Source organism: Megalobrama amblycephala, linkage group LG19, assembly GCF_018812025.1.
Source record: "Megalobrama amblycephala isolate DHTTF-2021 linkage group LG19, ASM1881202v1, whole genome shotgun sequence".
NCBI classification, from domain to species: Eukaryota; Metazoa; Chordata; class Actinopteri; order Cypriniformes; family Xenocyprididae; genus Megalobrama; species Megalobrama amblycephala.
Window position 1 is genome coordinate 30,990,593 of NC_063062.1, and position 20,133 is coordinate 31,010,725.

The 20,133-nt window shown below is 37.9% G+C and overlaps 1 protein-coding gene across 2 annotated transcripts in view; it reads left to right on the plus strand.

Annotated features, from left to right (window-relative positions):
- The window catches only part of nectin1b (nectin cell adhesion molecule 1b), a 211,806-nt gene that overhangs the window by 60,785 nt on the left and 130,888 nt on the right, over positions 1 to 20,133 (plus strand). For both annotated transcript variants that reach the window (XM_048168946.1, XM_048168947.1), the window contains exons 2-4: positions 4,128 to 4,502; positions 7,885 to 8,184; positions 11,095 to 11,212. In XM_048168946.1, the coding sequence (XP_048024903.1) occupies positions 4,128 to 4,502; positions 7,885 to 8,184; positions 11,095 to 11,212 (793 nt within the window). The remainder of the gene's footprint in view (positions 1 to 4,127; positions 4,503 to 7,884; positions 8,185 to 11,094; positions 11,213 to 20,133) is intronic.

Consider the following 20,133-nt stretch of genomic DNA (forward strand, 5'->3'; position numbering starts at 1 on the left):
AGGCTTTCAGTTCCTCAATGTGAGGATTTGAGTTCTGGAGCCGTAAAATTACCCCTCTCACAACTCCCCCAAAAGCGGCGGCTGATCTTTATTTGTGGTGGTCTAAGTGGATGACTCAAAAAAGGGAGTTAGCAGGATATAGTCTCTCTGCTGCTTCTACTATTCCTCTGTAGAAATGTCTCTATGTAGCTAAAATAAACTAGGCCTATATTTCAGACACTCAGCCCCTAAATCTGCCTCGGATGGTTTTTCTAACCTATGTTGGCAAGCTGTAAATAATATTGGTACTTCACAAGGCATTTCCTCTGTTTCGACCCTGTCACGGTAGCAAATTCAGGTGGAAACAGGGTCAAACCAAGGGGTACAAGGACACAGGTGTTCCCCAAGGTAGCTGTGCAGAGGTTGCCAGCCGTCTTTCTGTCAAACTCGATTAGTCAATCAATCTGTCGTTTCACAGTGCCTGCTGATGGGTCTATACACTCTGGTCAAAAATATCTCATCTGTACAGGCCTGAGTAAATGAGAAATGAAGGGTTTGGTGTGCATCGGTTTAAAAACTTGACACATCACCAGCTGGATCCCCTTCATTATAAGTGGTATTTGATGATGCTCATACCTAGGGTTAGGTTTTTTTTTTTATGACTTAGAGCTGGAAATAACCACCAGTAACATTATGGTGATGGTAATTTTTGTATGTGCGAGTTTAATTCATATGCAGATGCTAGGTGTTGACGCATCTGAAGTCATGACAAAAAAATAAAAATAAATAAATAATCATATTCGTGCTAAACACAAACCTGAAACTTTACCAGTCTAACACTCCATGTGAAAGAGGAAACTACTTCAGCGATAAGAGTTTATTTCTTTAAGTACTATGCATTCTCTGAAATCTTGAGTATCTTTCTTTGAAGTTTGTGCTGTGGAGACCTTGAACTGTCTTTTTTTTTTTTTCTTCTTCTTCAAATTTTCAACTTGCAAACACAGACAAAAAACATACTTCTTTGTACACTATATGAAGAGACACAGTTTCCCTGCTTCTCTCTCTTTCTCTCTAAGTGCGTGGCTAGTTTCAACCCCGCTGGTCATGAGATCCATTTTAGTTTTATACTATCAGTGTCTTCTCACGTTTAACTTTTCCCAGATTGGCTTTCAAAGTCTTGAACTTAGCATTTAAACACTTGCCCATACTTGTTGAACAATCATGACTAATGTTACCCACAGGCCTGTTCTCAAACCAGTTTTTCAGCTTTTCTTAAAATGGCTTACGAATTCCCTTATCAGTAGGAAGCTGATCCCTGATCGGTAGCTTACCTTAAACTCTTCAGAATTGCCTGCTATTCTCTCATATTCAACAGGTATAATTTGAATATTTGCTGTATAAATATCTAGACTCATATGGCCATTCAATGAAACTGGCTCCTTTTACAGTTTGAAAACGTGTTTTTTAAAATTCTTTTTAATATGATTTGAAAAATGATATCAAGCAATGTGTTAAAGTATATAATCTCAAACTGAATAAATACTTTTTAAACACATTTCAATGTAGGAATATTCAGAAAGTTCACAGGGTTGACAATTTGTTTTTATTTTAATGTGATATTACAAGTGCTCAAGGTCATGAGACAGCAACATTCTTCTCAGAAAGAGAAAGAGAATTTAATACGGATTTTGCTGTTCTCCTGTGAAAAAGAGCTCATTCATAAACAGAGGATCAATGGGCCTCATTCTTGAAACATGAGCAGAACAAATTTCTGTCATTCATAAAATCATTCGGTAAATTGTCACTTTCATGTAACAATAGGCCTCATTCACAAATAACAAGCAGATATTTTGTTTAACTTGTTCAAAAACATTTATATTCAAAATTTGTGTATTTGTCATTTTAATTTGATAGAAGTGCTCGAGGTCATGAGACTACAACGTTCTTCTTAGAAAGAGAATTTAATACTGATATTTCTACAAACATGCAGTTTTTAATGATCAGTTGTTTACTATACAAACTCGAAAGATGAAAACAACAAAACGAAAGATGAAATACTAAAGGAGGCTCTAAATTGTCCTTGAAAGTTCACATCTTGAAAGGAGATGATGTCATTATTATAGCATATATATATATATATATATATATATATATATATATATATATATATATATATATATATATATATATATATATATATATATATATACATATTATTTATATTATGGATACAAATGATACCCATTGATCAAATGACCTGGATTTTTTTTTTTTTTCCGTGCAGTATTTCCAACTTTTATGAGTGGCGTGATTAAGCACAGTAGTTCAGAGTTACTTCCTCTTTGCTAAGGTCTCTCTGTAGGAGGTAATTACCTCTTTTACCAGTCATAAATAAGAGAGAGGCCGAGAGGAAAGAGGGAGGTGAAGGTATGTGTTTTAGTATATGTTTGTGCAGGAAGTGAGGCCAACAGGACAGCACAGCACCTGACGGCGAGCAGAAATATATACTCTTTTTTTTACGACAGTTTTGTTAAAGACAACAGAAGTCATGGACCCTCCAGAGACAAGTTTGCCTCAGAGTTATTAATGGGTCAGGAAAGCTTCTGTTATGAATGGCCTCTGTAGAGCTAAACAGGAACTGAAAGTGTTCGTGGATGCATGGCCCTTCTGAAAAAAACATAACAGGCTGGAAATGTTAGAAGAGCCGGTTATCTGGTCAGGTGTTAAGGAAGTGAAGACAAAGAAAATATGAATGAAAAGCAGGGGGTGAGGTAAAGGGGGTAGTTAAACAAAAGTATGAGTAATAGCACGTGCAAGAAAGCGAGACTTAGAGAAAAGGAAGGGGCGGGAAGGAGGGGTTTGAGTGTTGACACATCATTCTCAGCTGGAGGGGGTAAAAGAAGGTCACTAGGGAGACAAAAGACCAGGGGCTTGCCAAAACAAGACGTATTCGACCGTGGGGCACGCCGTATTTAGGGTTATCTAGAGAGACAAAACCACTATTGTTTTAAGTGGGGGCAATGGAGGCATCCTCTACGTGACACATACCTTCAAACTCCTGAAAGCCATTGCGGGGAAAAATAGAAAACCCATTCGTTTACTACTAATTGCCTGACTGGTTTATTGTAGCTTAATTCAAGTGCCATCATTGTGGGCACACTCAGACTGGATCCCACATTGTTTCCATTAATAGGTGCTTGAGGCTGTCACCGAGATGTTTACCAATGAGAAATAATTAGGATAGAGTGGTGTGGGAGGGTTGGCAGTCAGGATCAGTGTCGGGGGGGATCTACCATCATTACACATGCAGGGAAAGTCTACATCCGGAGCTCTTGAAGACCTAATGCTGCCTGTAAACACTGCTGCTATGCTTGTAATTAGTTCTGTTTGTCGACGAAGACAGTGTTTGAAGTACTCTTGTTGAATTGCCATGTTAGCTATTTGGACGCACTCGACTGTAGCTTAAAAGCCAGAGTCGAGTCAATGAGTTGTTGTAACTTAAGCTAGGGTTGTCAGTTTAATTTACTATCAATTTATTAGAATTAGCTAATAATGTTTATAGAAAACGTACTCTTTTCCCCAATGAGACTTAAAGGGAACATATCATGAAAATCGGACTTTTTCCATGTTTAAGTGCTATAATCGGGTCCCCGGTGCATTTGTCAACCCAGAAAACGTGAAAAAGGACAACCCAGTAACTAAACCCAGCCGCTCAGATTTTAGATTTTTTGGCTGCGTGAGATTCTCCAGCTTTGTTGTTGTTGAGCAACCGAAGCGCGAGCTGTTAAAGCTCCACCCTCTTTTGGAAAGCGGGCTGGGAGCAGCAGCTCATTTGCATTTAAAGGGACACACATGAAAAATGCGTGTTTTTGTTCACACCCAAATAGGGGCAAATTTGACAAGCTATAATAAATGATCTGTGGGGTATTTTAAGCTGAAACTTCACAGACACATTCAGGGGACTCCAGAGACGTATAATATATTGTGAAAAGGAGCATAATAGCTCCCTTTTAAGAACTTTCTTAATCAAATTATTTCCTTTAAATTGAAATTATGCCACATAGTGAGTATAATGCATTAATCAATCATCGTTCTCAGCACTGATTGGTGGACTTGTTTGTAATGTCCCTCTTCCTGTTTTTCTGCAGCGGGGAATGGGCAGTCAGTGCAGACGGACCCCAGCAAGTCTGGATTTGTGGGTGATACGGTCGAGCTGCGATGTCTCTTCATCAACGGGAAGCCACCAGTGAAGATCTCTCAAGTCACCTGGCAAAAGCTGATAAATGGCACCAAACAAAACGTCGCCACCGCCAACCCAGCCTTGGGAGTATCTGTGCTGCCTCCTTTCAAAGACCGTGTGAGCTTCAAGCACCCTGCTGTGCGCCAGAGGACCCCTTCTTCTCTTGAGGATACCACCATTGTGTTCACCAGCTTGCGGCTGTCTGATGAAGCGGCCTACATCTGCGAGTACACCACTTTCCCTGCAGGCAACAGGGAGAATATGGTCAACCTCACCGTCTTTGGTAAGGCCACCACACTAGCAGTTGAGACCATACATATATAGTGCTGTTCTCCTGTGAAAAGAGCTCATTCACAAACAGAGGATCAATGGGCCTCATTCTTGAAACATGAGCAGAACAAATTTCTGTCATTCATAAAATCATTCTGTAAATTGTCACATTAATGTGACAACGAGCATCATTCACAAATAGCAGGCAGTTTTGTGTGCGTGTAATTTGTTCAAAAACATATATATATATATATATACAGTGCTAAAATTTAGAATTTATAAGAATGTACATACAATTTGAATTTGAATACAGTTTACACACATTGAATGGTACAATTTATTTCAAGAATGATTTACACAAAAATTTTCAATTAATGCAAAAATTTACACTACAATGGTTTTACGAATTTAGACAGAAAAATCTAATTGAATGTGAATGAAATTTGTTTCTCAAATTTCCTTAAGATTTTTTTTTTTTTTTTGCCAAAATTTTACAAAAACAGAGTAAATTGTGCATAAACGTTTTTTATAAAAAATCCACATTCATTTTTTTTTTCTTTTTTTTTACGCAAGAATGGTTTTTCGAATGGTTCCAAAACATCAGCAAATTCGCATTAAAGTTGTTTTGTGAACAATTTATACGAAAATTCAAATTTAATGCAAAATAAATTGTAAATATGTAAGTTGTTTGAAAACACTGTTGGTATTGAATGCAACAAGTTGTATAAAATTGGTCGTACATACAATTTACATAGAAATCCACACTGAATTCTGCAGTTTATGTACTGTAAGTATTTTTATTTTTGTCACATCAAATTGACAGTTTACAAAAGAATATTACAAACTGCTTAAAAAGATATTCCGCTCATGTTTTATGAATGAGTTTTATGTAAGAACTTAGAATTCAGTCACTAAGAATGAATTAATTTTGGCGAATAATTTCAATAGTTAATCAGCTGTAAGTAAGCACAAGGTTACCGTACAGCTGTAGAGGAAGGTTTTGCACGGAGCAGCAAGTTCTTTACACACATCACATAAATCACCATGAATGGACAGGCAAGAAATATGTGTCATTTTCTTGAATATTCTCAGCACTCTCAGCCCTCACAAGGTGTTGTCATGGTTAGCAGTATTGGTATTAAGGTGTGAATGGATGTTGTTTCAGCAATATTTTATTCATAACCCTGTAAGCCCTTGACAAAAATCACCTTTGTCCTTGACCGCTTCAGGTCTTGTGCGTAATGTGCTTGGTTCAAACCTTCCATACATTTGAAATGTATTGATCGTTGTGTAATTGACCTGTAGGTATAAAATATTCATATGTGTTTTCATGAATAGCTGCACACACAGGTAAAGATAGGTTATCATTTTCTAAAAGGAATCCAATCTTGTATCGTTTACTTTTTCCTTGAAAATCAGATATTTCACAGAATGTCCAAGCTGCTCTTTGACATACAACAAAAGTGGATGGTGTTTATACTTTATAGCTCCAAAAAGATCAAAAGCACCATAAAAGTAGAACACGACTCCAGATCTTCTGAAGCCATACAGTAGAACAGGGTTTCTCAAACCAGGGTTTGTGAGCTATCAGGTATTTAAATCATAAAAATGTTAAAAAAGATGATTTTTTTTTTTTTTTAAACTGCAAATAAAATGGCATTAACCAACATCAGAGAACCATAAACAGGCAAATTTGTTGGTAAATTATTAAAATGTTAAAAATATCTGTACTCACCCTCATGTTGTTCCACACCCGTAAGAACCTTCGTTCATCTTCAGAACACAAATTAAGATATTAATTACCACTTTAAACGCACAGAAGGGTAGTAAAGACATCGTTAAAATAGTCAACATGACTGCAGTGGTTCAACCTTAATTTTATGAAGCGACTGAAGTTGTTTACATTGTAGCGCTTCCAGGTTCTGTGTCAGAACGCCGGCTCGGTATTGGCCGACGCTGTTCACGTGAGCAGCACAAAGCATGCGTGTGATGCTGACGCAGGAGCCGGCCAATAATGAGTCAGCATTCTGACTACCTAAGCTACCTTTCTGGGCCTTGAAAGTGGTAATTAAATTGCTGTCTATGGAGGGGTCAGAGAGCTCACAGATTTCATCAAAAATATCTTAATTTGTGCTCCGAAGATGAATTAAGGTCTTGCGGGTTTGGAACGACATGAGGGTGAGTAATTAATGACAGAATTTTCATTTTTGGGTGAACTAACCCTTTAACTTAAAATTTCAGGAAGTACTTAGTACTTAGTAAATATTTTAGGTCAGAGGGGTTTGGCTGACCAAAAAAATAAATAAATAAATAAAAAATTCATATTGATCCATACAACATATGTCTTCAGAGGACTTGCAATAAAGTGCACGACGGGCTACTTTTTATGGTGCCTTTTTGAGCGAGCTTGGCTGTTTAAATCACGACCCACTTCCATTGTATGAAAAACAGATTCTCTGACATTCTGCCTAACATGAAAAATAATATGTGACTGGTACAAAATGAGGGTGCATAAATCGTAAAAATGTATTGTTAGGTGAACTTTTCTTTTAATAAATAAATGTCCTAAACAAACATCAATTAAAGCTTTCCTTTCAGTGATTCATCTCTTAGGAAACTGCACAGGTTAGAAAAAAAAACATGGTGTGTGTGTGTGTGTGTGTGTGTTGGGGTGCAAGAGAAGAGTATCTCGTTAGAGAGGTGGGTTATGCTCCCACTGATTGCAGATCTAATTAGAAATGAAGTGTTGATATGTTTTCCATTAAGCCAGCAAAGGGAGCTGCTTGGCTCAAGTACAGGGTGTTTTTTCTTTTTTTCTTTTTTTTTTCTTCTTTTCACTGGTGTGGCTTGTTAACTCCCAAGCCCATTTTGTATATCACGTTCACATGCGTCCTCTGAGAATGCTGGCATTGCAGTAAGAGCAAGCAACCTGAATGGAGATAACCAGCTTAGTGCTTTCAAAGAGCCTCTTCATGTCATATCAACCCTCGCCACAAACCTCAGACCCACTATCAGCACTCTTTGACATGCACTCACATAAACACACATCTTCCCTTTTGATGCGGGCCCCGTTAATTGCTAATTGGCAGCTCATAAAGGATCGAGATTGGATGACTTCGGGCACCGTGAGAAATGAGTGGTTTCTACATCTGTTTGAGTGCTTGACTGATGCTTTTGCTTTGAACATGGGTAGGGGAAAAAGAAATTAGTGAACTGCTTGATTTGTACCGACGGGAAGAAAACGACTTTTCAGAACAGCAAGATTAGAGTTAGAGGAAGTGGATTTTTTCCTTAACTCTCAAGGGCACCTTTGTTGTTCCTCTTCACACTGTTTTTTAGTATCTTCCACAGCCTTCCTTTCCCTGTTTTATTTATTGTTTACTTCTTTTATCCAGCACGGCCAGTGACCAAGATGACCTTGACTTCACCCACTATCGTGGCAAGGACTCCGAAACGCAAGATGCCCGTGGCCACCTGCATGTCAGCTAACGGCAAGCCTCCCAGCGTCATCAAATGGGAGACCGCTCTGAAAGGAGAAGCCACGTTTCAAGAAACACGTAATCCGAATGGCACCGTGACTGTGCGTAGCAACTACATCGTGCTGCCCAGCCGCGAGACTCACCGGCAGAAGCTGACCTGCATCGTCACCTACCGTGCAGAGCGCTTTACCGACAGTGTCATACTCAACGTTCAGTGTAAGAACATTGATTTTCTTCATATCTTTCAAACTCCAGCAGAACAAATGAAATTGCACAACATCGATAGATTTACAGTGATACACATGTTCTGTGGGGCTGTTTTTTTTTTTTAAAGGCTCTTATGCTCACCAAGGCTGCATTTATTTATTTATTTATAACCAAGTAATATTGTGAAATATTATTACATTTTGAAGAACTGTTTTCTGTGGAAGCTTGTTTCTGACACTAAATAAAATGAAGGTACTTTTTGTCTCACACTTTTTTCTCACACTTGCGAGATATATATTCACAATGTGAGAAATAAAGTCAGAATTGCGAGTTATAATGTTAGAATTATGAGTTATAAACTAACAAACGCGTGTTATAAACTCACAATTGTGATATAAACTCGCAATTCTGAATTTTTTTTCTCGCAAATCTGATTTCTTTCTCGTAACTTGTGAGATATAAACTCACAATTCTGACTTTTCTCAGAATTGCGAGATATAAATTAGCAATTCTAATTTCTTTTTCTCGCAATTATGAGATATAAACTCACAATTCTTATTTTTTTGTTTGCAAATCTGATTTCTTTCTAACAATTGTGAGATATAAACTCGTAAATCTGGATTTCTTTCTAACAATTGTGAGATATAAACTCGCAATTCTTATTTTTTTGTTCATAAATCTGATTTCTTTCTAACAATTGTGAGATATAAACTCACAATTCTGAATTTTTTTCTCGCAAATATGATTTCTTTCTCGCAATTATGAGATATAAACTCACAATTCTGACTTCTTTTCTCAGAATTGTGAGATATAAATTCGCAATTCTAATTTCTTTTTCTCGCAAATCTGATTTCTTTCTAACAATTGTGAGATATAAACTCGCAATTCTTATTTTTTTGTTCATAAATCTGATTTCTTTCTAACAATTGTGAGATATAAACTCGCAATTCTTATTTTTTTGTTCATAAATCTGATTTCTTTCTAACAATTGTGAGATATAAACTCGCAATTCTGACTTCTTCTCTCAGAATTGTGAGGTATAAATTCGCAATTCTTATTTTTTTTTTTGTTTGCAAATCTGATTTCTTTCTAACAATTGTGAGATATAAACTCGCAATTCTTATTTTTTTGTTCATAAATATGATTTCTTTCTAACAATTGTGAGATATAAACTCGCAATTCTGACTTCTTTTCTCAGAATTGTGAGATATAAACTCGCAATTCTAAGGAAAAAAAGACTGACTTTTTTGTCAGAATTGCGAGTTTGTGTTTCACAATTCTGACTTTATAACTTGCAATTGCGAATTTATAACCAGTTCTGAGAAAAAAAAGTCAGAATTGTGAGATAAAAAGACACAATTATACTCGATCACACGATCCTTCAGATTTCAATCTAAAATGCTGATTTGGTGCTCAAGAAACATTTCTTATTAATAAATGTTGAAATTTGTGTTTTTTCTGCTTAATATTTTTGTGGAAACAGTGATACAGTGATGCAGGAAAACCATTCAAAAGTTTGGGGTAAAAAATAAAATATTATTCTAAACTTTTATTCAGCAAGGGCACATTAAATTGATCGAAAGTGACAGTAAAGATATTTATAATGTTACAAAAGATTAATATTTAATGAATGCTGGTCTTTTGAACTTTCTACTCATCAAAAAAAATCCTGAAGAAAAAGTATCACACATTCCATTAAGCAGCAGAAACTTTTTTCAACACCAATAATAAGGACTTCTAATAACTGAGCACCAAATCAGCGTATTAAAATGATTTCTGAAGGATCTTGTGACATTGAAAACTAGGAGTAATGGCTGCTGAAAATTCAGTTTGGCCATCACAGGAATAAATTACAATATATTAAAACAGAAAACTGAAATTGTAATAATTGTAATAATAAGTCACAATATTGCTCTTTGTACAATATTCCTTATCGAATAAATGCAGCCTTGCTGAGCATAAGAGACTTCTTTCAAAAATATGAAAAAAAAAAAAAAAAAAAAAAAAAAAGTCTTAATAATTGTATATATTATACATCACAAAAAGACATAAATGTATGTTATACAATATTTTAATCCAATTATTAAACCCCACTGGAATGTCAAAGAATGTCTAAAATAAATGCATATTAATGTATTTGTGCTTGATAATAAGATGTTAGCATTTATGCTGTACTGTTACGCAAGTTCTGCGGAGGAGGTTCAGAGCAGGAAGAGATGTGTCACTGGCCTGTCTCAGCCGCTGTTATCAGCTATTGTTTAGGGCAGTTTAGACCAGTATTTCATCCCCCATAAAGCCCACTGATAGAGGAAATCCACCCATTCTCCCGCACCATGCTATAGAATACATTGTTCTCGTGGCGTGTCTGTGTGAAAGGCCGTGTTTAGAGTGACAGGGAAGTTCACAGAGAATCGCTCGTCCTGATTCTTGATTTACTTTGAGTGTTTTGTTAATCAAGTTACCCTTTGGTATAACATTTCCAAATTGAATTTGCTCAGCCTTATACATGCTCATAAAAGCAATTAAGAATAAATCTGAAGAGACATAGAAATTACTGACCGGTACCATCAAGTATTCAGTGCATTTTAATATCGTCATTAATAGAAAAAAATTGTGCTGTAATGAATTGAAATTTGGCATTTAGCTGAGGTTCTTATCCAATTAGACCAATTTCTGGAATAGTTGCCCTGGAGTAGCTTGCGGCTAAGTGGGTAGCTAAAGGGCACAGCGGTGGTTGTAGTCTCAGTAACCCTTCACTTGTTGGCTCTCCTCCCAATCGCTTAAGAAATAAACTCTTGACCTTTCAGCTATGAGCCCAGAACATTAATCAGTATTATGACAAGCACCCATCGCCAAGTCATGTGACCCAGAACAGCCATCAGAGCCTCTGCCTGAAGATGCTTTTTTGCTTTTATGCAGATGAGCCGGAGGTAAAAATCGAGGGCTTTGACGGCAACTGGTACCTGAATCGTCCAAACGTGCAGCTAACGTGCAACGCAGATGCCAATCCGCCCGTCACCGTCTACCAGTGGAAACTGTGAGTTACTCTCTCTTGACCTACTAATCCACATTACAAACAATCTCTTTGTTGTCTCTTTTAATATAGTGGGATGAATGAGTAATGATTATTAAGTGAAAAGCATAGTAATAAAGGATAAAAAAGAGCAATACATATATATAGTTTATCTTTTTTTTTTCTTTTTTCAAATACACATTACAGTCATTTATTTATGCTAAGTTTGCACACAACTACTCATTTTTTATTATTGCTTTTTCCAGAATTTTACATTATAGTACACTCTAAAAAATTTGGGGCTAAAAACAACCCAAGTTGGGTTGAAAATAAACAAACTCAGCAATTGGGTTGTTTTAACCCAGAGATTGGGTTAAATGTTTGGCCAACATGCTGGGCAGTTTTATTTAATCAAATTATTGCTTAAAAATTACTATATGGCTGACTTAAAATGAACCCAATATAGGTTGGAAATTCAAAATCAGACACATAATTACTAGAGACAGTCGCTGGGTTAAAACTTAAACTTATTAAAGGGGGAGTATAATGCTATTTCATGCATTCTGTCTTATTTACACTGTTAAAGAGTGCTAAACATTAGCCTGGGTGCCAGCCCGAACCCCGCCCACAACATTTTTGGACGGGAAGTTCAGTCTGGACTCGATCCATTGTGGAGTAATTATGCTCGGCTCCCAGAAGGCCGAGCCAATCAAATTGCCAGGGCGGGCTTTAATCGATGATGGACAGGCTATCTGCGGTTACGTAACCACCCATGTCATCAAAGAGCGCTTGGGTTGAATTGGTTTTCACCAACGATGACTGCAGCTGGAGAAGTAAGATGTTTAGATTCCGCTATCACGTCTGTAATAAAAGAAATCGACAGCGTATTAATTTTAAAAGACGAACAAAGAACCGCAATCAAGGCATTTGTCGATGGGAAAGATGTGTTTGCCGTCCTTCCAACGGGATTCGGCAAAAGTTTAAGTACAAGTTCAACATACGTCACTTACTGCGTTGCTCTGATTGGTTGTAGGTCTATCCAATTGAGTGCAGAAGTTTTTTTTTTTACTGGTTTGGTTAAGACACGCCCCATAATTCAAGTGCAATGGAGCAGTATCAGACTCACATTCTGCCTAGAATATGAGTATGGCGAAGTCAGGCTAGCTAAACATGGCCAAAGTTTCAAAACACGAGTTGGACGTATGACGGAGTATTTCTGTGCCAAAAATACTTTTCCAAATCTTCAACGAACTTTGGGGTCTTTTTTCAAGTATATGCCTGTGTGACGTCAGAATGGCTCTATCTCCGCTCACACGACATGCCTCCAGGCGCTCGGCTGTTTTCGGAAAGACTCGGTACAGCTTATGTATCTTTTATAAATATGATAAAACTAAAGACTTTTCGGCGATATGAAGGATGTTATATTACTCTATAGGTACTTAAGTTTAACATGAGATTGGCAGTGTGTGACCCCCCCCCCCTTTAATAAATGTTAATTTATTAAACATATTAATAAATGTTAATTTCCAACATATTTTGCATATTTTGGGTTCATTTTAAGCAAGCAATACACAATTTATTAAACAATAGTTGAGTATATAAAATTGGTTGGGCAAACATTTAACCCTACCGATGGGATAAAACAACCCATTCACTGGGTTAAAACAACCCAATTGCTGGGTTTGTCCATTTTCAACCCAACTTGGTTTGTTTTTAACCCAAGTGTAAAGTTTATATAATAACACAGTAAATAGTAAAATAACACAAATGGATAAAAGTTAAACAAATAATATAATTCATATTACTTTTAAACAGTAAGAAGAGTTGAAGTGTGTTGAACATTTGCCTGATTTTCCTTCACATCTAATCCATCCATTTTAAAAATAAATAAATAAACATTTTATTTTTTAATATTGAAATGCATAATTTATATTTATCTGCAAAACTAATGTCAAGCATATAGTCATAACCCTTTAGATCAAAAGGTTTTTTTAAGATCATAAAGATCAGTTTGTCCAAACGTTTGACTGGTTGTGTATATCGGCATCATTAAACTAAATAAATGATGACTGATGTTTGAAGAGCGCTCCTCTGAAATATTCAGTTTACTGTAATATTACATGACTGCTTAGATGTGTTATGACTGATAAGAGAATCATTTCCTTCCATAAACTACTCCTTCATTCATTGGTTAGCACTCAATCATGATAAGTAAAGCCGTTTACAATGGCTCTATTCAGAACTCACGGAGCCATTGATAACCCTTCAAACAAGATCAAACATGAGAAAATAAGCTACGCTTTGTGTACTTCTGAATGTTTACCTTACCAATATACTGGTTTGAAAGAACAGTGAAAGAGATATACAGCAAGATCAAATCTTGTTTGTCATTGAGTCTTGTGATGGGTGATTGTTGTCGAGTTTCTGGTGCTACGGGTTTGGATGCAAACTATGTTGGCAAAAGATGACATCATTGCTTTGCCTACCAAATGAATATGTTGACCGCACAGTCTCGGGTTTGTTTTGCAAACCTTTCTGTGGACGATGCTGGTGTTTAGGTGAGGTCAAGGCTGCAGCAAGTTTGCTTATTAATCATTTAAACTTGTATTAATGATTATACACACACAACACACACAGAAGAACATTATAAGAATTTCACTGAGCTTGACTGAAAATCAGAAACACTATGCGCGTTCTGTTTGAGCGCTTGGTTGTGGAGAAAGGGTGTGTGGTTGAAGTTTGAAAAACATCCTATAGCGAAAATATTCTCGTCGAGGTAAAAAGCTGTCCTGCGATGTTGCCATGATGGAGTGTGAAGGTGAAATTAAGATGCCATCGCTAGGTTTACATTATGCCTCCACTGACTTTTTGATTTTAATAAAAAAAAAACATTAAATTCAGTTGGATAATAGTTGCTTCAATTTCATCCAGCTTATCCAACACAAGCTGCAGAGCCGTTTGTAGTGCAGCAGGAATCAGTGATCACATGACGAAAGTAAGTGATGAGATGACTGACAAGACCATAGCGGAGGATTCGTTGCACAACACAATCTAATAAATGTCTTTATCTTGTAGAATTCACGCTCAGCACTGCCACTCCCTATACAAAGAGTACACGCGTTGGTGAAAGCGAAAGTAAAACGCGAGCGTGCATTCAAATGCGATTTCAATACCCGCATTTTGAAAACGGGTCTCTGATGCATGCAAATATCTCCCAGTATGAAAGCTATCTTAGGCTGGGTTGCGTAATTTGTAATCATCTTTTACCTCTATATCATGCTTGAAGAAAAATGTGGTCTCTATTTGATGACTTTGATTGTGGTTGCATTTACTGTTTACACTTAATAAGACTAAGAGAAAACTGTGGTACTATTTTTTTTATTTATTCTGTTTTTATTTCTACGATCAATTTGTGGAAAGGAGTTCAGTTAGGAGGTCAAAAGTTGTAGAAGCTCATAAATTATACATTTCTAAGGTCTGAAGAGACTCATGTGACATCATACAGAAGACAAGCCGGTCAGTTGAGTTTATGGCTAAACCTTTTACAGTGCTTGAGTATTGTCTTTTACTGCATATGATAATTCATACTCAAAAAGTAGAACTGAAATGACATTCATTACAAGATGATTAGTTAAAGGTGCCCTTGAATGAAAAATTTAATTTATCTTGGCATAGTCAAATAACAATATTTCAGTACATGGAAATGACATACAGTGAGTCTCAAACTCCATTGTTTCCTCCTTCTTATATAAATCTCATTTGTTTAAAAGACCTCCGAAGAACAGGCGAATCTCAACATAACACAGACTGTTACGTAACAGTCGGGGTGTACGCCCCCAATATTTGCATATGCCAGCCCATGTTCCCAACATTATGAAAGGCATTAGACAAGGGCAGGCAGTAACGTCTGGATCTGCACAGGTGAATCAACAGACTAGGTAAGCAAGCAAGAACAATAGCGAAAAATGGCAGATGGAGCAATAATAACTGACATGATCCATGATATCATGATATTTTTAGTGATATTTGTAAATTGTCTTTCTAAATGTTTCGTTAGCATGTTGCTAATGTACTGTTAAATGTGGTTAAAATTACCATGGTTTCTTACTGTATTCACGGAGACAAGAGCCGTCGCTATTTTCATTTTTAAACTCTTGCAGTCTGTATAATGCATAAACACAACTTCATTCTTTATAAATCTCTCCAACAGTGTAGCATTAGCCGTTAGCCACGGAGCACTATCAAACTCATTCAGAATCAAATGTAAACGATATAGCGGTATACAATACTCACATAATCCGACGCACGCATGCCGCATGCTTGATGAACACTTTGTAAAGATCCATTTGAGGGTTATATTAGCTGTGTAAACTTTGTTTATGCACTGTTCAAGGCAAGCGCGAAGCTCCGTGGGCGTGGAGCACGAGAATTAAAGGGCCAGTAGCCCTGAATCGGCTCATTTATAATGATTCCCCAAAATAGGCAGTTAAAAAAATGTATTAAAATAAAATCTATGGGGTATTTTGAGCTGAAACTTCACAGACAAATTCAGGGGACACCTTATGCTGTGTTCACACCAAACGCGAATAGAGCGTCTGGCGCGAATAATTTCAATGTTAAGTCAATGTAAAGACGCGTTTACGCGCGTCTGGAGGTCTCGCGGCGCGAATGAGGCATTTAGCTCGGCGCGGAAGACGCGAATTCGCCTCATTCCCGCGTCTAGTTCTAGCGTCTAGTAATTGAGCGTTTCGCGCGTTACGCGCAAATGGTGCTTTTTTTGCATTTATGCATTTGACGCAAATTCGCGTCTGAGTTGAAAAATTTGAACTTTGGCGTAAATTCGCGCCGCGTTAACCAATCAGGAGCCTGCTTGCTGCTGTGGCGGCAGGCCCGCCCAGAGTCACTCATTCAAAATGGAGGAACGACTGATATTATCAGTGAGCAGTCACCCAGAGATTTATGACACAAGTTCATACTTCTATAGAGACAGGAATAAAAAGGACCTCGCTTGGAAGAGTGTCGGTGAGGAGATTGGGCAATCTGGTAAGCTGTAAATACACATTTCACTTTTGAGTCACGTACACGTTTATCGACCCGCAAATACAAAGCGGTAGCTCTCTCGATGAACGCACGATCAACATCAGCCATCTTGCAAACAGACAACCGCCTAGCACTTGCCCCTCCCACAAGAAGCGGATTTCGCCTCGAACGCGCGTCAATTTCGCTTCAAACGCTTGTTTTTTACGCGCGTCTATTTCGCTCTAGACGCGCAAATGCATTCAAAATGTTCAAGCGGCAAACTAGACGCGGTAGACGCGAATTTGACGCTCTATTCGCGTTTGGTGTGAACGCAGCATTAGACTTATATTAGATCTTTTTAAAAAAAGTTCTAGGGCACCTTTAAAATGTTTCAAATGCACCTGCAGACTATTTTTCTAGTCATGTATTTCATCATCACAGATATATACAATACAGAAAAAGGCTGAAATTAACCTTTATTTTAGACAAATATTTACTTAAAAATGTACTAGAATTTTAACAATAATTGTTAGTTATTCAGTGAAAAAGCTGTTGCCAGATTTTAGAACTTACACACTTAGGCCAAGTGGACTCAGCAACCTGATGGCGATTAATTGGCCTGACCTATCAGCCTATCACTAGTTACATCACGTAATTAATATTCATGAGACAAGCTGATAAGGCTTCTAATGTGTTGTTCCAGATTGTTCCTGTGCCCCTGGTTCAGGTCAACTTTGTAAGATGACCCATATAACCTTTTGCTTGAACTCCCTAGTGCAGCATTTTTATTCAGCACCACGCCGTAGCCGTATGCGCCACACTTATATGCCAATTAGCACGGCAAAATGTCCCATCATTCATCACCCATCTAATTCCCATGAATGCACGTGTATGTAAATGCATACAATACCAAGCACCACCAACAACGTTGGACACGGTGGACGAGCTAGTCGTGTGTTACAGTTAAAAATGGAGAAATTATGCAGCAAAAACTGAGAGATAAATGTGGCAATTTGTTCTGTAATTAGGCAGCGAAAGCTGGGAAAGGAAAACATGTCACCGGACTTCAGCTGTGGTGGATTAATAGCTGGCAATGCCCAGGGTGCATCGCCTGTGTGGACCGGGTTGGGTTTTAATGAGAGAGGACAAGAGAGAAAGAGGAAAGCGCTGAACATTCTGGGCTATTCAGGGTATCAAAGGACACATATACAGCAGCCAGCTCTGTGAAGAGGGACTCACGGATGGTGCTAAGGTCTTCTTGAGGCATTTTTATAATTAGTAATTGGTATGCTGAAACTGGTATCATGAAAGTATCATGAAAGAGAAGAAAAGGAAGAGATGAAATGAGGAAAAATGGGGAGTGAGAAGGGAAAAGATGAGGTACAAGACTGGGAAGGAGAATGAGAATGGGAAATGGGAAGGAAGTTCAAAATTTCTGGGACAACTTGTTAGTGCAAAAGATGTCGCCACGGTGTAGAGTCTTGTTGTTGGTTGCTATGCCATTGCTAAACTGTTCTGAATGAATTTTTGTTGATGTGGTTGCTTATTACTGGTCCAAATCAAAATAGTGTTATTATGTGTGTGTTTCTTCAATGTGAATCAGTATATTGTGAACACAAACATGCATATTAACACTGATGACTCAATTCACTTATAAAAGCAGAATATTTATATTATTCAAACTGTGGGAGTTGATAGAAAAGCGAGAAGATAAACATTTACGAGAAAAAGGTAAGATAGAAGAGAATGGTGTGATTACAGAGCAAGGCGGAGGAGAAGACAGTGATGGGTAGAGACACGGGCGCCGGCGTGACAGATAAGAGGGGACGGCCACAGCAGCAGTGCAGAGCGGACACCAAATGTGTTCTGAAGGGTCCCCTGGGCGCTACACTGGAGGTCATCACCGTGCTGTTGCAGAACATTTCAATCCAGAACAACTATGGAGGCACACACACAAGTACTAGTAGTTCAATTACAAATGTGCGGAAGTCTGTTACATTGTATAGACGCTGAATATTTTACGTTATGCATAAATATTACACAAATGCCCTTCTAAAAATGAGCAGAGAAAAACACTGGGAAGAACACCAGGTCTGTGAAGTGTGTAATTTCTGCACCACTAGCTTCATCAATTGTTTAAAAAAAAAAAAAACACTTTTTACAGCTTTTCTAAACTCTCCCAGAGTCTGCAAATGGTTAATAAAAATCCATAGACCCGCCCCAAACTCACGCTATTGGTTGAGCTGCTGTTGCTATGTCAAGCTGGTCGGATTCTTAAATAAACAGAGCAATGTTTTGAAAGCGCCAGAGTGTTTACGCTTTTCAGTCAACCTACAAGTAGTTGTCTCTACATACAACGTAAAAAAGTATTTTAACACAGTGGGGAGAAAATGACACACTTCAGCATTAAAGTCTGCATGAAATCAGTTGAAACCTATTTACTCTGTTAGCGCACATTACCAGTCTGGTTATGAACAATTAATCTGTGCAAGTCTTCATAATCTTTAGTCAAATGGATTTGTGATTGGAACTATGATTAGGATAAATGTTCTTAAGGCCGTGTGTCCACCAAAGCGTTTTTTCCAGCGGCTAGCGTACTTTTCCAATTGTTTTCAATGGGAGCGCCGCGTTTTTTAAAGGGCAGGCGCGTAACGAGGCGCTGAGCGTCTTTTTCACGCTCAAGCACTGAGAGCTCAACATTTTTTACTGTTCGCCTCGAGTTGAAGAATGTTCAACTTTGAGTAAAACGCTGCGCTCATCACTGTCACTTTTTAGCCAGCCGTCCAATCAGAGTGGAGGAGGGGCGGGACAAATACAACACCGGCCAACTGTCACAACATTCTTGCTGTACAGCGACATCAACAAACAGAGAATGGAACAAAATGAATGAGAATTTAATTATTGCTGGTCTCCGAACATACATAGCAAGTATTCCACATTGTGTCGACATTTTTAGTCTGGAACAAATTACCTGCAAAATCAGTTATAAGTAACAGTGTTGCGGATATTCCATATCATAGCAACAAAGCGTATCAACTGAAAAAATAGATAGGCATTTTAAGCAGAGCGCCTAGCATTTTCAGCTGGCTAAAAACGCTTTAGGCTAAAAACGCTTTGAAAAAAAAAACGCACCAAAGCGTTTTTAGCCAGCTGAAAAGGCTAGGCGCTCTGCTTAAAACGCCTATGTTTGAGCGCTTCTGCAGCGCAACGTTTTTTTCCGTTGAGACGCTTTGTTGCTATAATACGGAATATCCGCGACACTGTTACTTATAACTGATTTTGCAGGTAATTTGTTTCAGAATAAAAATGTTGACACAATGTAAAATGACTTGCTATGTATTTTCGGAGACCAGCAATATTAATTTCTCATTCATTTTGTTCCGTTCTCTGTTTGTTGATGTCGCTGTACAGCAAGAATGTTGTGACAGTTGGTCGGTGTTGTATTTGTCCCGTCCCTCCTCCAATCCGATTGAACGGCTGGCTAAAAAGTGACAGTGATGAGCGCAGCGTTTTACTCAAAGTTGAACATTCTTCAACTCGAGGCGACCAGTAAAAAACGCTGAGCTCACAGCGCTTGAGTGTGAAAAAGACGCTCAGTGCCTCGTTACGCTCCTGCCGTTTAAAAAACGCGGCGTTCCCATTGAAAACAATTGGAAAAAGTACGCTAGCAGCTGGAAAAAACGCTCTGGTGGACACACGGCCTAACTGTCCAACCATCAGTCTGCTGAAAGCTAGAGACAATCTCGCGTCAAGTTCACGCGAGAGTGACAACATGCTTTACGGTAATTAAAAACAATGTATATATTATGACTTTATAAGACAATTTCGAAAATTACCCACCTCCATTGAGATTTCTTGTACTGTATTTGCAAAACTACTGCGCTGGTGAGCGTTGTTGGCGTTGTAGTCCAGAGCTGCGCTTGGAG